A 15,022-nucleotide genomic window follows, 5' to 3' on the forward strand; every position below is an offset into this window, starting at 1 on the left:
GGATAAACGGAAGGTCCATCGCCAACTTTTGTAGACTTGGGAACCAATTTTTCTTTGGCCAAAAGGGTGCTACTAAGATGAGGTTGGTTGGACTGACTAGTAGCTTTTGCAACACCTTGCTTATCAATGGAATTGGAGGGAAAGCATACACTAGGTCCTGGTTCCAGGTCTGTGAAAAAGCGTCTAGTCCCCAGGGGACTTCTTTTGGGTTCAAGGAGAAGAACTTTTTCACTTTGGAATTCTTCCTGGAGGCAAACAAGTCGATGTCCGGCAGTCCCCATCTTAGAACAATCTCTTGGAAGACTTCCTCGTTCAAGCTCCATTCGTGGGGAAGGATTTGGGACCGACTGAGGTAATCTGCTACTACATTTTCTGAGCCCCTCAGATGGATGGCCGAGATCGACTGGATATTTTCTTCTGCCCAGGAAAATATTTGTTGTGATATTTTCAGTAGCCTTTTTGATCTGGTACCTCCTTGTCTTCTTAGATAGGCAACCGTGGTAGTGTTGTCCGACATAATTTTCACATGATGACCCTTCAGCTCGCTGGTACAGGATTCGAAGAGGTCTGTGCTGTTTCCTGGGTCCAGCAACCCTGGATATATTTGCCCGGAAGGAGAGCCCCCCATCCGGAGCTGCTGGCGTCTGTTTGGATCTGGGTCAATGGCCATTGGACCCAATTTACGCCTTTCCGTAGATTCCTGGGATTCTTCCACCATCTTAGTGATTCCTTCACTTTTGAGGGGATTATCAATGGTAAATGAAGATGATGATGATTTTTGTCCCATTTCGTAAGAATCCATGACTGTAGTGTTCTTGAGTGATTTTGGCACCAGGCCACACTCTGGATGCATGATGTCATGGTCCCCAGAAGACTCATAGCTGTCCTTACTGAGACAGACTTCCTCTTCTCGAACTTCTTGATTTTCCCAAGAAGATTTTTCCTCTTTTCCTGTGGAAGATACGAGGTCTGGGTTACAGAATTTAAAGACACTCCTAAAAATTATTTTATGTGACTCGGAATTAAGTCTGATTTGTCTAAATTTATGATCCATCCCAGAGATTGTAAAACTTCTATTGTTGTATCCTTTTGGCTTTCTAAATGACTTACTGAATCTCCTATTATTAGGAAGTCGTCTAAGTATGGAATCGCGCTGATTTCTTCCGTTCGGAGATATTTTACTGCTTCTGCCATGACCTTGGTAAAAACCTGGGGGGCTGAGGAGAGACCAAAGGGTAATGCAGTAAATTTAAAATGAAATTCTTCCCCAGAGGGAGATAATACGGCAAATCTTAAGTATTTTTGTGATTTCGTATGGATAGGTACGTGATAATAGGCATCCTTGAGATCCAAGGTACATAAACAAGCTTTGTAAGGTATCAAAGGCGTAGTGGATTTGATTGATTCCATTTTGAATTTGACATAGGTTACCCATTTGTTCAAATATTTCAAGTTTGTAATTAATCTGTTTATCAAAAACAAAAGGTGAGTAATGACCCGTACCTCTTTCTTCTGGATGGACTGGGCAGATGACATTCAATTTTAGCAGGTCGGAAACTTCCTTCCAAAGGTGACATGTTAGTCTGTTCGATGGTTGCCTGGATAGGATAAACCGGTGAGGAGGAGGTGACACAAAATCTATAAAATAGCCATCTTCTATTATAGAGAGTACCCACCTGTTGGATGTTATATTTTCCCAATGGGGGAGAAAATCTTTCAATCTTCCCCCCCACTCTGGCGTCATTGTTTCTTCTCTTGTTTACTTGAGGCACCAAAAAGAAAGGATTTGTTCTTTCCTCCTTTGGCTGTATTCCAGTACCCATGTTTCCAGGTCTGCTTGCTCCTGAATCTTGGCTGTTCTTTAGTGGGGCGAAAGCTCCGAAAAAATTGCTTCTTGGGTTGTTGTTTGGCCTCTGGAAACCCCTTCTTTTTATCCGCTGCTTTAGCTAGGATTTCATCCAATTCTGGTCCAAATAAAAAATCACCCGAAAAAGGCAGGCTACACAGTTTTGCTTTTGAGCGCACGTCTCCAGACCTTTGCCTTAACCAAAGGGCTCTTCTGGTCGCATTAGATAATGCAGCTTCTCTTGCTGAAAACCGGATGTTTTCTGCTGAGGCATCTGCCAGAAAGGCTGCTGCTGATCTTAACGGAATGGAGTCAAGCATTTCTTCTCTGGACGTGCCTTCTCCAAGATGATCCTCCAGCTGTCCTAGCCAAAAAAACAGAGTACGTGATACAGAGGTAGTGGTAATATTTGTTTTTAGGATTGCCATGGAAGCTTCCCAAGCTTTTTTGAGCAAACAATCTGATTTACGGTCCATGGCATCTTTTAGTTGGGTGGAATCTTCAAAGGGTAGATCGGTTTTTTTAACTACTTTAGCTATAGGGATGTCGACTTTAGGAACACTATCCCAGACTTTTGTTTCTTCTGGATCAAATAACATACGGTTTTTAAATTCCTTAGGCATTGTTATACGCTTCTCTGGTTCTTTCCATTCATCCTGGATAAGATCCTTCAAGTTTTCAATGATGGGAAAGACTCTAGCTTTCTTTCTTCTTAATCCACCAAATAATTCATCTACTACCGACCTTTCTTCTATGGTGTCTTCAATATTTAAGGTATCCCTTAATGCTTTTATTAGCCCATCCAAATCCTCATTAGGAAATAAATATTTGGGGTCATTTGGTATTGATTGAAGCGTCACCATATCCTGTTCCTCCATGTCTAGCTCATAAGAACAAGAGGACTGTTCATCATCTGAATCCAAACATACAGGGTTCTGCCTGACTTTTTTATGTGGTGGGCTCTTTGATGCCCTAATTTCTTCACGCATAACAACACGCAATTCATCCAAAAATGATGACTTTTCCTCTTTTAACACTTTATCCAAACAATCTTTGCATAAACTTTTCTTATAATTAATATCCAATTTTGTATTACAAATGTGGCAACGTTTGGATGGTGCCTTCTTAGGTTTTTCTTTATCACACACTTTGTTTTTTTTTTTTTCTTTTACAGGGATATCCTTCTCCTGTTGTTTTTAGAAAAAGGAGTATTGCTTATTAGAAGCCGACTCCCCACAGCATATAGTGCCAAAAACCTATTGGCGTTCAGCTAATGTCCTACTTACAGAGCCCAGGGTTAAGGAACCGAATTCAGCCTCTTCCATGCTGGGATAATCGCTGCTCCACATAGACCTCAGCAGACCTGCAGACTTGGTGGAAGCTTCTCCTTGCTTACCTTCCGGCGTCTGACGTCATCTTTAATGGCCTGTCTCCTAGGCCGAGACGCTGAGGTCTCTGACGTCACTTCCGGTTTGCGCTCCGTAACCCGGAAGTGACCATGCGCCAGAACATGCGCCGGCAGCCGCAGACCCCCGAGAGGGCCGTAAAAAGCTGCCGGTACTGCCCGATGTCTCCTGCACGCCGCAGGAGATCCAATTTTGGCTATCCGGGACCTGGAGACCCCAAGTAGGACTCACGAGGAGGCCGGACGAGGGAAGCCCCGGGGGAAACAAGCACCCCCCCCCCCCCCCCGAGAGGAGAGAGAGGTTTACTCTCAACCTTTCCCTGTAGGGACAGGAAAAACACTGGTGGGAGGTTGAGGGAGGGGCTATTTAATGCTCTCAATTTCCTGTCCCTACAGAGGAAGGGGAAGCAACCTCCAGTGGGGCCGTCATGGTGACGAAATGGAAATCATGCTAAATATTTAACTTTTGTTCCTCCTTGGAGGTTTTTTCATAAGATCGCTTTAATCCTCTACACTTGTAGTTATACATAGACACATATACACACCTGTAAAATGGATATCACCAGAAAAACTCCGGCCACAATGTATATATTTCTTGGTAGCCATGCCTCCAAGGCCGATATACAGCCCTTTACATAAGTTTCTGTGGCCCTTTCTGCAGGCGACTAGAACAAAAGAAAAGAGGAAAATTACTGTACTTATTAATGGCCCCACCACATCTCCCTGTACATAGGGGACATTTATCAGGATCACCATGCATTGCAATCATTTTGCCCTTTATGCCACACCTTCAAGCCTGAAGAATCGCTGGTAAAAGCACAATTCTATGTGAAATTATATTTCACCAATATTTTCCGTCTGTCTACATAAAAATTTTGCATGGCTGTACACGTTTTGTTTTGTTCTCACTCCTACAAAGGATAGTATATCAATAGCATATGCCCAAAAATACTTTAGAGGGGTATGCGTCATCTAAAACTCATAATTCTGCTTTCTGGCAGTCTGGCCCAACAAATTGATATGGATTGCTTGGAAATTGCTTGAGCAGAGCCTGCAAAACACAGTATGGAATTATCATGTAGAAACTTAATTTATCCAACACAAAGATAAAAAATTACACTTGCCGGTAATTGGATTTCCCTTTTAGTCTCCACAGCAGCACCACAGGAGCTTTCCCCCACCCCCAGGGACAGAAAACAAAATTTAAATGTAGCCCCTTATCAACTCACCAGTTTCGTTTTAGAGAACCTTAATGAGGATGTAAGCAGAACAATTTTGTTAGATTATAAGTAGTTACATATGCATATAAACACAACTTTCTTCCAATCGGAATTAAAACAGAAAATAAAATATTATGTAAACATAACAAAAAACTCATAGGGAGGGAAATACCTGTGCCACTGTGGAGGCTAAAAAGGTAATACAATTACCAGTAAGTGTAATTTTCCTCTTTCCCCTACACCTGCACAGCACCACCACTGGAGGAATAACAGAGAAACATACCTAGGGGGAAGACAACACCTTCCTACCGAAGGATAAGTGATGAGCAGAAGAAATGTCCAATTTATAGTGTCGGAAGAAGGTAGTAGGCCCTGGGAGCTGCCCTGCATATCTGTTCTAGTAAAGCTGAAACACCCTCAGCCGAGGAAGAGGAAACTGCCCGAGTGGAATGGGCCCTGAGCCCCAGATGAATTGGTAAATTTCTGATCTGTAACAGGAGGCAATAGCAGTTCTGATAAATTGAGCTATATTTACTTTACTAGCCACTTTTCCCTTATGCTTTCCCTGGAATTGGACAAAAAGATGGTCAGTCGTTCTAAACTCACTCGTTTTCTGCACGTAATGGAGTATACACCTACATACATCCAGGCAATGAAACTCAGAAGCAGGATTACGACAAAAAGAAGGAAGACGGACTTCTTGTTGACAATGGAAGGCTGAGACCACCTTTGGTTAAAAAAAAAAAAAAAAAAAAAGGGATGTTTAAGTAGAGACTTCTAGTACTCTAAAATATGGGGGTTTACATGAATAGTAGATAGATAAGGCTTGTCGGACAAGGTAATATCTACTATTAGTCTATAGGCAGTCCTGTTCAACATCCAGGTTGCCAGATGGAGGCTCTGGAGCATCGTATGTAATACCGAGACTTGGGACTGAGAGGTCTTGATGATGTGGAAGTAGCTGGGTTAGAAACCCCTTCTTTTTGTCAGACAACTTTTCTAAAATGTTATCCAATCCTTTCCTGAAAAACCGTTCTCCTTCACAGGGTAAAGCACATAACTTGTTCTTGGATCACCATTATATAGCTTCAGCCATTATATAGCATTCGCCAAAGCTGCGATCTGGCTGTCATCTTTATCCTGTCCGCTATTACATCTGTGAAAAAATTTGTAACACGACGTAGGATTGGTACTGATGCCAGGATTTCCTCCGTTGGTGTGCCAGACATTAGATGCTGTCCAAGCCAGACCCCTGAATTTTCCCAGGATTTCTTCAGGAGACTGTGGACTTTTTTTATCCATGGTATACTTGAGTAATCCTAGATCTTCAAAAGGGAAGAAACTTTTTTTTTTTTTTACATTTTCGCTACAGGCGCATCCACCTTTGGTAGCGCGTCCCAGAAGACAATCTTCTTCGAAAAAAAGAAACACTTTAAAATTTTTTTGATGATTTGGAAAACAGACTGCGCAGAAATAATCTGAAAGTGGCGAGAATGCAAAAAAGGCAGAGTGGGGTTTATGGAAAATTGGCTAAAAGGAGAAAATGGGACAGGACACTCTTACTCCGCTCTTTGCTATAGAAAGGGCACACAGAGTTCCATGGAGAACGCTCCCGCCGGGAAGCAAAGCTGAGACCAATGCTAATCAACTTCACTATCGAGACCGTGATCAGATTCTAAGAAAGGCTAGAGATCACCAGGATTTAACCATCGACGGTAAATCATTTGCTATATATCCGTATTTCTCCATGTTAGTGCAAAAGAGACAAGCAATATTCATGGACATATATCCTGCAAAATTAAGGGTAGTGGCCCTAGACAATACGCACTTCTTCGCCACATTGGGAAACGCAGTGATTTGGCTGGACGAGAAGGCGTCAGAGAAGAGCCGTGAGATAATTCTACAAACCGATGTGAAAATTGTCAGATTGATTTAACCCTGTTAAAACTGTTATTATAGATTCTATATTCAGCTGGAACTAAATGTCATAACTCCTGCCCTTTGGTGCTGGAGCGATTTGAGGAATATAGGTGCAGGAGCTCTGATATTACAAATATTAGATTTTCTTGTAGTAAAAAGACGTGTTTCTAAGCTAGGTTAGAGATTAGATTCATACTCGCATAAGGTACAGGAGGGATAAACGTGGCTCCCGTCTCCTGTCCTTGGGAGAGTGTCTAATGTTGTCAGTTAAGGGGTTTGTTTGTTGGGAAAGGGAAATAGGTGGGGCGAGCCAGCTCCCAGTAGGAGCCATGATAGAGAGACCCAAGGGTATTAAGACATACAAGATTTGGTGGTATGGCTAATAAGTATAATGTATTATTTTGGAACACTAGAGGACTAGAGGATGGCAACAAAAGAATCCTTACAAGTCTTGCAAAAGGGATGGGTGGTGCATAGCTTCCATTGTAAGTTTTCCATGCACACTAGGGGGGTGGGGGGGTAAGTGTTTTGATACCCAAGACGATACCATTTGAATGTCATTCCTTCCTTATAGACGCGGATGGCAAGTTCATATTGAGGGGCTCAACATACAGAACCCCTCAGATTTTGGTGGCTGTTTATATTCCGCCCCCGTTTAACTGTGAAGTGATGAGAAGAATAATGTCCTTTATTAATACCTTATCACAATTGCCTGTGTTGCTTGGAGATTATAATATCGTCCTGCTTCCTAGCGTAGATAGATTTAAAGCAGGTCGACAGGTGAGGTTGGATGAACCGACAGTACTGGCTAGACTGCTGGAGGAAGTAGCCTGGTATGACATTTGGAGGAATAGCTCAGTGATTGCAAACCTTTTAAACACCGAGTGTCAAACTACAACCAAAACCTGCGTATATTCGCAAATTTAAGCAGAAACGTATTACTCCCTGCTCTTTCACAGGTTTAAATTGTATAGGCACCTGAGGACACCAATACAGTTGAAAGAAGAACAAGTTTGGATTATCATTGTAGCTTCCTTCTAGGGTCCTGGGCTGCCTGGGACTGCAAAAGGCCTTGAGTCCTGTTTGGCAAACTCTACCCTGGGGTGATGGCAAGGGTGCCCTTATAGAGGGCTCCAAGTGCCACCTCTGGCACCTGTGCCATAGGTTCACCACCGCTCTAGCTCCTATGAGACACTATCAAGAATTAATAAGGCAATAGTATCCCTACTTACGCACACAAACATTCAAGAGGCGAAATATTTGTCCCGCAGCGTATCGGATCATTCCCGGGTTTTTGGTTGCAGCTACTAGACAAGGAGTTCAGAATAGAAATTTAAGAATTTCTTAGGTTAAATGAAGTGGAGGTTACAGTTGGTACCCTGTGGGATTCCCTTTAAATGTACATCAGAAGTATATATAAAGCATGTATTAACACACACTTCCCGTCACCAGACAAGGAAGCAAGTTGGAAAGAGGCCCAGAAAGTAGTAAAAGAAAACTTGGGACAAGTGGCAGAAAATAAGAGATTATTTGTGCAACAGAAGTACTTTGTTCAGGGTGAGGCAACTTACTCGCTAGTATTATTAACCCCTTAAGGACCCATGGTTCTTTCACTCATTTCTTACTCTCCACCTTCAAAAATCCATAACTTTTTCATTTTTACGTGTACAGACCTGTGTGAAGGCTTATTTTGTGCATAACACATTTTACTTTCCCCTAATGTTATTTATTTTAACACGCCATGTACTGGAAGCTGGAAAAAAATTCCAAATGTGGAAAAATTGAAAAAAAAAAAAAAAAAGTCACGTTCTTCTGTGCTCAGATTTTACGACTTTGACGGTGCGCTCCAAATAATACCTCAGCTTTATTCTTTGGTTTGGTACGATCGCGGTGATAACAAATTTATACAGGTTTTATTGCGTTAATACATTTTTCAAAAATTAAACGAATGTGTACAAAAAAGGAAAAAAAACTATTTTTGCCATCTTCGGAAGCTAATAACATTTTCATACTTTGGGGTACGGAGCTGTGTGAGGTGTCATTTTTTGCGAAATGAGACAACATTTTCATTACTACCATTTTGAGGTCTGTGCGACTTTTTGATCACTTTTTATTCCATTTTTTTATGTGATGTAAAAAGGTGTAAAAGTCGCATTTCGGACATGGGCGCCATTTCCCGTCTCGGAGGTTACCGTCGGCCGTAACCATTTTAATATTTTGATCGGGCATTATAAGATTCGGCGATACCTAATATGTTTGATTTTTACTGTTTATTATGTTTTATATCAGTTCTACGGAAAGGGGGGGGGGTGATTTGAATTTTTTATAAATTTTTTAAAACTTTTTTTCTTTTTTGTGGACAAAACATACAACACCAATGCATGCCCTAGAGCAGTGGTGGCGAACCTATGGCACGGGTGCCAGAGGTGGCACTCAGAGCCATTTCTGTGGGCACTCAGGTTCTCACCCCAGGACAGAGTTCACCAGACAGGACCAAATCTTCCTGTAGTCCCAGGAAACTTAAGAGATGCTGCTCTCCGTGCTATTTTAAAGAAACATTCCATTGGCTGTTTGGACCTGCAAGAAAAGTAAGAAGGTGTGGAAGGGGCTACATTATCTTTTGGAGGTCATCCAGCTGGACCCTTCATTCTTTATCGGGAGAAAAGCTACAATGAGAGTCTGAATTTTCCCTCCTTCTTTCAACTGTATTCGTGGCCTTAGGGGCTGATACGATTGAAATATGTTGAAGAACAAGTTACTACTTGTTCTTCAACATATTTCAATTTCATATTTCAAAATTTTATGTTGGCACTTCATGGTAAATACGTGGATTTTAGTTGTAGCTTGGGCACTCGGTCTCTAAAAGGTTCGCCATAACTGCCCTAGAGGGTGGATTTGGTGGAGGGGAAGTAGGTAGTAAACCCACAATGTCCCTTATGTCTAAAGTGTGGTCTTAAGCCAAAGACATTATAGGAATCCCTAAATATACCTATGACACTCCAATTTGGCGAAATCAGCTTTGCCGGAAATATTCAGTTTGGAGGGCTTTACTCCATGGGAAATGAAAGGGGTAAAGACGCTGAAACATATATCCTCGGAGGGGAGTTGTAAGACATTTAAAGAAATAAAAGCAGAGTTTACATTGCCACATGCATGGTTCTACCAATATTTACAGCTTTGACATGCTTTTGTGGCACAGACCAGGGTGAACCAGATAGAGTTGGGCTCTAATGGGGCATTGAATAGAACATTGAGAGCAAGCTCTACTAAAGGCCCGATTTCTTATTCCTATACAGTATTGCTTAATGACTCCATAAAAGATATTCCACTAAAATGCCGGGCACAGTGGGACATAGAGGTGGGTCCAATTGAGGAGGAGCAGTGGTCTGAAGCCCTAGAACTGGTACCAATTCTTTCTCCTAGCGAGGCTTGTAGGATATCCCACCTTTTCCTTTTACATAGAGCGTATAGATCTCCTCAATTATTGTTTCGCATGGGGGTTAGGCCCAATTCAGAATGCCCGAGATGTGGAGCAGCAGAAGCGGTATACTCCATATGATGTGGGAATGTAGAGAATTGAAATCCTTCGAGAAATCTGTATAGGAGTTGATGCGCAAAGTCTTTTCCATAGTTATTTAGGAGAGCACCGTAGCATGCCTATTAGGAGTATTAAAAGTTGATAAATTGACAGAACCTATTAATGTCAAAATTCAGCGATCTTTATATCAAGCCAAAAAGGTCATAGCTGCCCATAGCTAGGCCTCCGGACAAGAAAGAATTCATAGATCGCTTGAATGCACGCATGTAAAAAGGAATGGTATTCCGAAAATTTGAAAAAATATGGGGTAAGATTAGGTCCAAATGGTTTTAAAGGAGCTGGGTAGGGACGGAGGGAGTAGGTTATTGTAAAGATGCCTAAATGATAATCTAGAATGTGAACAATTTAAAGGAATAGAGCTACAACTAACTATCGTAATGATTCTACGGTTATAAAATGTCTGTAGCATTGTATAACATTACTGTTTGTGACAGAACTATTATTTTACTTCCCTCCATATTATATCTGTTGGGGTTGTAAAAGGGGAGGGGGGTGGAAATGTCCAATAAAAACATCTGATTTAAAATTTATTGATACCTTATGTTTTTTCTGGATCTTTCCATTCTTAAATTAATGCCTCAATATTCTTGTGTACAGGGAAAACTCTTGTTTTCTTCTTACATAGGCCCCGAAACATCTGATCCTGGATGGATAGATTCTTTACTTAAATCCATGAGAGCTATTATGAGATTGGAAGAAGTAAAAGAAAAGAAAACCTATCTTCTGGCTTAGAAAAAAAAGTTTCCCAGAACCGTTGTCAGACTCCAAATAAAGAAATTTCATCTTCTTCCTCAACCACAGGTTGCGGAGCAGGAGGCAAGGGTGTTACTGGCATTCTAGATGCTGGGGCTCATGAGCTTTTTGTCAACCACATTGGTAAACTTTTTGATCAAAGTCTCAAAGCTAGATGGCAAGGATGGAGAATCTTTTTTGACCATGCATTTTTTGCACAACTGTTTCTTATATGAGGAAAGTAATGACTTTTTGCAAATGGGTACAAATTAAAAGAGACAACCATTAGATTAAACATTGGGATGATAACCATTTTTACCCATGATCTCCCAAAGAGTAGGGGAATGACTGGGGTTTCGTCAGGATCCACCAAATGAGACGTTTCAGAGGGAGCAGACATAATGTCAATCAGTAACGGAGTACAGCAAACAGAGTAGAAGATGAATAACAATATTACACTCTAACCCAACTGAATACTAGCTACTGGAAGCAGCACTGCTGCAAGCTCACTTGGAGCCTTTACCTTGAATTTGGCTTCAAAAACCACACTCCGGGCTGGCACTTTCCCCTCCTCTGGCGCTCCAATCGCCAGCTGGCAGAGGCTGATTCGAAGACCCTGCCTTACATTATTAGATTAGATACTGATTGACATTATGACATTATTAGCCGAAAGGCTGATGGGGAAGCATAACAGAGGTACCCCGCCTCTTAGGGCACCTCCTAGTGCAAACTTGCACTGGATCCCGCTCCCATGCCACCATGTCGGTGGGGGGAATCTTCCGGGGCCTCCCGCTTGTAGGGACTTACGCCGGAAGCACAGAGAAGGCAAGACCCTGCCTGGAACCTCTGCACTCTATGCAGCCTCCCTGTACCGAAAGGGATTCTTTAGCTGCACGTCTTCACGGCGGAGCGCTGCCGGGTTCCATCCATCCCGAGTGACAGGAAACAAACTGGTGAGTGTTGAGAAGGGGCCATATTTAAAGGGTTCCAATCCTTTTGTTTCCTGTCCCCGGGGGTGGGGGAATCCTCATGTGGTGCCACTGTGGAGGCATGGGGAAAATAAAGTTTATATGCCCTAAGTAATCTGCCAGCAAAACTTTAAAACTAATAGCTGTAGCTTATCCTGATGGTCTCCAGTAATAAATAATTATGGATGTGGATACCACATGGGTTTCCATGCAACGTATTTCTCCTACTCACAAACAAAGGATAAATCTGCTGATGATCTGTGGCAGATTGTCATAATGCAAAGTTGACAGCAGCTAATGTTAGTTTTACAGCGATTTCAAAAGTATATCAAAACTATAACAATTTTTTTTGGCACAAACCCCTGGCTTAAAGGTTAACGAAAAAAAACCTATCCAATTTAAGCAAGAAAAGTAAAAGAAAGAAAAAGGTCACTTAAGAGAGCTGAAAACGAAGCTCGTTATTACAAAGTACAATAACTAAACGGGTGACTGTCGCTTTCTTCTATTTTGCTAGCAGAGAAAAACCATCAAAAAACACAACACAAGTGGGTTGGGCTCGACCTGATCACATATGTGTTTTCATTGAAACGCATTCTCTCGGTGATCACCCTGTCTTTTGCATGCAATGCAAACACAATGGGGAACATTTACTTACCTGTCCACGTCGCGATACCCAATCCGGAATGTCCGACTATCATGGATTGTGGCGCGATTCACTACGACCGTGTGTCCGATATCCTGCATGTGTCGCTTGACCGCTCAGGTCCGCCAGTGCAGGTCCGCCAGTGCAGTGCACAATTTAAATGTTAAATCCCGCGCTTGGCCCGAATCAGTCGGATCGTCCAACGGATCGCACCCCCCCCCCAATTTGTGTTGCATGAAAGACTCCGCCGATGCGCTAAAATCCGATCGTGTGTGCCAAAAACCCCTGCTAAATGCAGCGCAAAACGGAAATCAGCAGAATATTCTAGTCAGTACATGATACATAATAAAATTATTATTAAGTTTCATGTTGACATGAAACTTACCAAATAATGATTTCATTATGAATTATGGTCACAATAACATAATTGACACGACTGCCTGCATCACAGTCACACTGTTTAGCTGTACCCTTAGACCATGTGCACACAAATGTCAGTGTAATCGGACATGTGAGCTGGTCAGATCCCATGGTTCACAGGACAGGAGTCCTTGCTTCATACAGAAATGTGATGCAAGGAATCCCTGTCTGTTGCCCAAACATTCCAACAACTGTTAAAGTGTCAGCAAAGCTTTTCAGAAATGATGGCATGCAAACATTGTGTTTTGTAACAGCAATGTAATAGGGCTAATCTCCTCTCTCCAACTGTTGTATTGCGTTTCAAAATGTAATGTAAAGGCCAAGTATGAATGCAGCCTTTTCATTCTATTGACATAATGTTTAGAGTGACAAACTTTACTTACAATGTAAACACAATGTAGATGCAACATGTAAACATAGCCTAAGCACAAACGAAAATGTAACTCTGGTCAAAAACCTAATAATACATCTAATTTTTAGAGCTATGACGTAAGCTCTCCTTTTGTTACTGTAGGGTAAAAGTGTTTGCCACAGGGGATAGTTGTTCTGTTACAGGATGCTTGTGATGTCAGGGTATACTGTGGGGCATGTAGTCTTGCTCCATGGGCAGTGACCAGTACATTAAAATATGTGGAAGACGGGTAACAAATTGGCCCATGACTCTCTCCAGTTAACTACGTAGCATTGGAAATGTACTACCTTTTTCCGGACATCGTAGCCACATTGAGTATTCACAACAGTTTGCTGTGGGAAAAAAAAAAAAATAATTAAGACAAAAAAACCCCCACAAAATGTAACTGCGACATGCACGCATTGTTTTAGACATCATAGACAAAAAAGTATGCCTCTACCCAAAAATGTAGATTGCTGATAATCCGAAAAATCTGCACATTAGGGGAGGAGGGCAGCAGTCCACATGCATAATGCAGCTTAGTTCAAATCAATTGAACTGCCAGTTATAACCACATGTAGTTCTGTTCCACACGTGGCGTTTATATTGCATTTTGAAAAGCAATTTGACAGCGTAGGGGTGATAAACAAAACAGTATTTTAACGCAACGTTAAACACTGTGCAGTTAGGCAAATCTCTTCTCAGTTGTTGCATTTAAAAACAGAGTAAAAGCCACATGTGACCGCACCCATTGGGTACATTTACACAGCCATATGCCTGCCCAGCTGAAGACAGGTGGGCATACCGCTAGGAGCTGAAGAGGAGTTGATCCCTCCCCCCTCCATAGAGAACAGCGGTGCAAGGCGCGTGTACGTTGCGGAACAGTGCCACATGCAGAGGTTGCACTAAATTTTTTTCACAGAGTAATAAAACAACTTTGTCATATTTAAGGAGTATTTTTCACTGATGAGGAGTATTAGATTTCCACTAATAGAAATATAGTGTGAGGTGGGGGTATTATACAGTGGAGGGGGGAAGGGGGAATAATATAGTGTAGGGGGTCATTATACAGTGCTTTTGTGGAATGTTCATATACTGAATTCCTGCAAGGCAATCATTACTGCACATAAATATTGCAGTTATGATTGTGTAACTCCTATTGTATGTGCAGGCACTGAGGGCATAAGAGACTGAGACATGAGTTACTTAAGTGGCGCATTATACTGTGTAGGGACACGAGGCTGGAAGTACACTATTTGGGAGTAGGAAAGAGGCATTATACAGTGCAAGAGGGATGGGCATTAAACAGTGCAAGGGGGGGGGGCATTATACAATGTGGGGGTGTGGTTATACAGTGCAAAGGGGGGGGGGATGGGGATTATACAATTCGGTGTGCAATATACAGTGTGGGGGGGGGGGCATTTTACAGTGCGAGGGGGGATGGCCATTATACAGTGAGGGGGGTGTGTTTATACAGTGCAAGGGGGGCATTATACAGTGTGGGGGTGGTTATACAGAGCGGGGCACAGTGTGAGTAGGGGCATTATATAGTGCAGGGGGGATGGGCGTTTTAACACAAACCATAGTCCTGTGCAAGCAAACACTCTGATACACACTACATTCATACATTATACAGGCGGTCCCCTACTTAAGAACACCTGACTTAGATACAACCCGTAGTTACAAACTGACCTCTAAATTTTGGTAATTTACTGTACTTTAGTCCTGGGCTACAATAATCAGCTTTAACAGTTATCAATGGTGCCTGTAATTAAGATTTATTGTTAATCCTGGTTCTTATGACAATCCAACATTTTTAAAATCCAATTGCCACGGAGACCAAAAAAATTTTGACTGGGATTACAATAATAAAGTATAC

The 15,022-nt window shown here is 42.0% G+C and overlaps 1 protein-coding gene across 2 annotated transcripts in view; it reads right to left on the bottom strand.

Moving 5' to 3' along the window:
* TSPAN14 (tetraspanin 14) overlaps positions 1-15,022 on the bottom strand; it is a 48,774-nt gene that overhangs the window by 8,360 nt on the left and 25,392 nt on the right. Inside the window, exons 7-8 of one of the 2 annotated variants that reach the window (XM_072131019.1) lie at positions 13,452-13,496; positions 3,797-3,916 (exon numbers count right to left, since the gene is read on the bottom strand). In XM_072131019.1, coding sequence (XP_071987120.1) covers positions 3,797-3,916; positions 13,452-13,496 — 165 coding nt within the window. The remainder of the gene's footprint in view (positions 1-3,796; positions 3,917-13,451; positions 13,497-15,022) is intronic. The other variant, XM_072131020.1, reaches the window with a different exon arrangement.

Source organism: Engystomops pustulosus, chromosome 11 (genome assembly GCF_040894005.1).
Source record: "Engystomops pustulosus chromosome 11, aEngPut4.maternal, whole genome shotgun sequence".
In the NCBI taxonomy this organism is placed as follows: domain Eukaryota; kingdom Metazoa; phylum Chordata; class Amphibia; order Anura; family Leptodactylidae; genus Engystomops; species Engystomops pustulosus.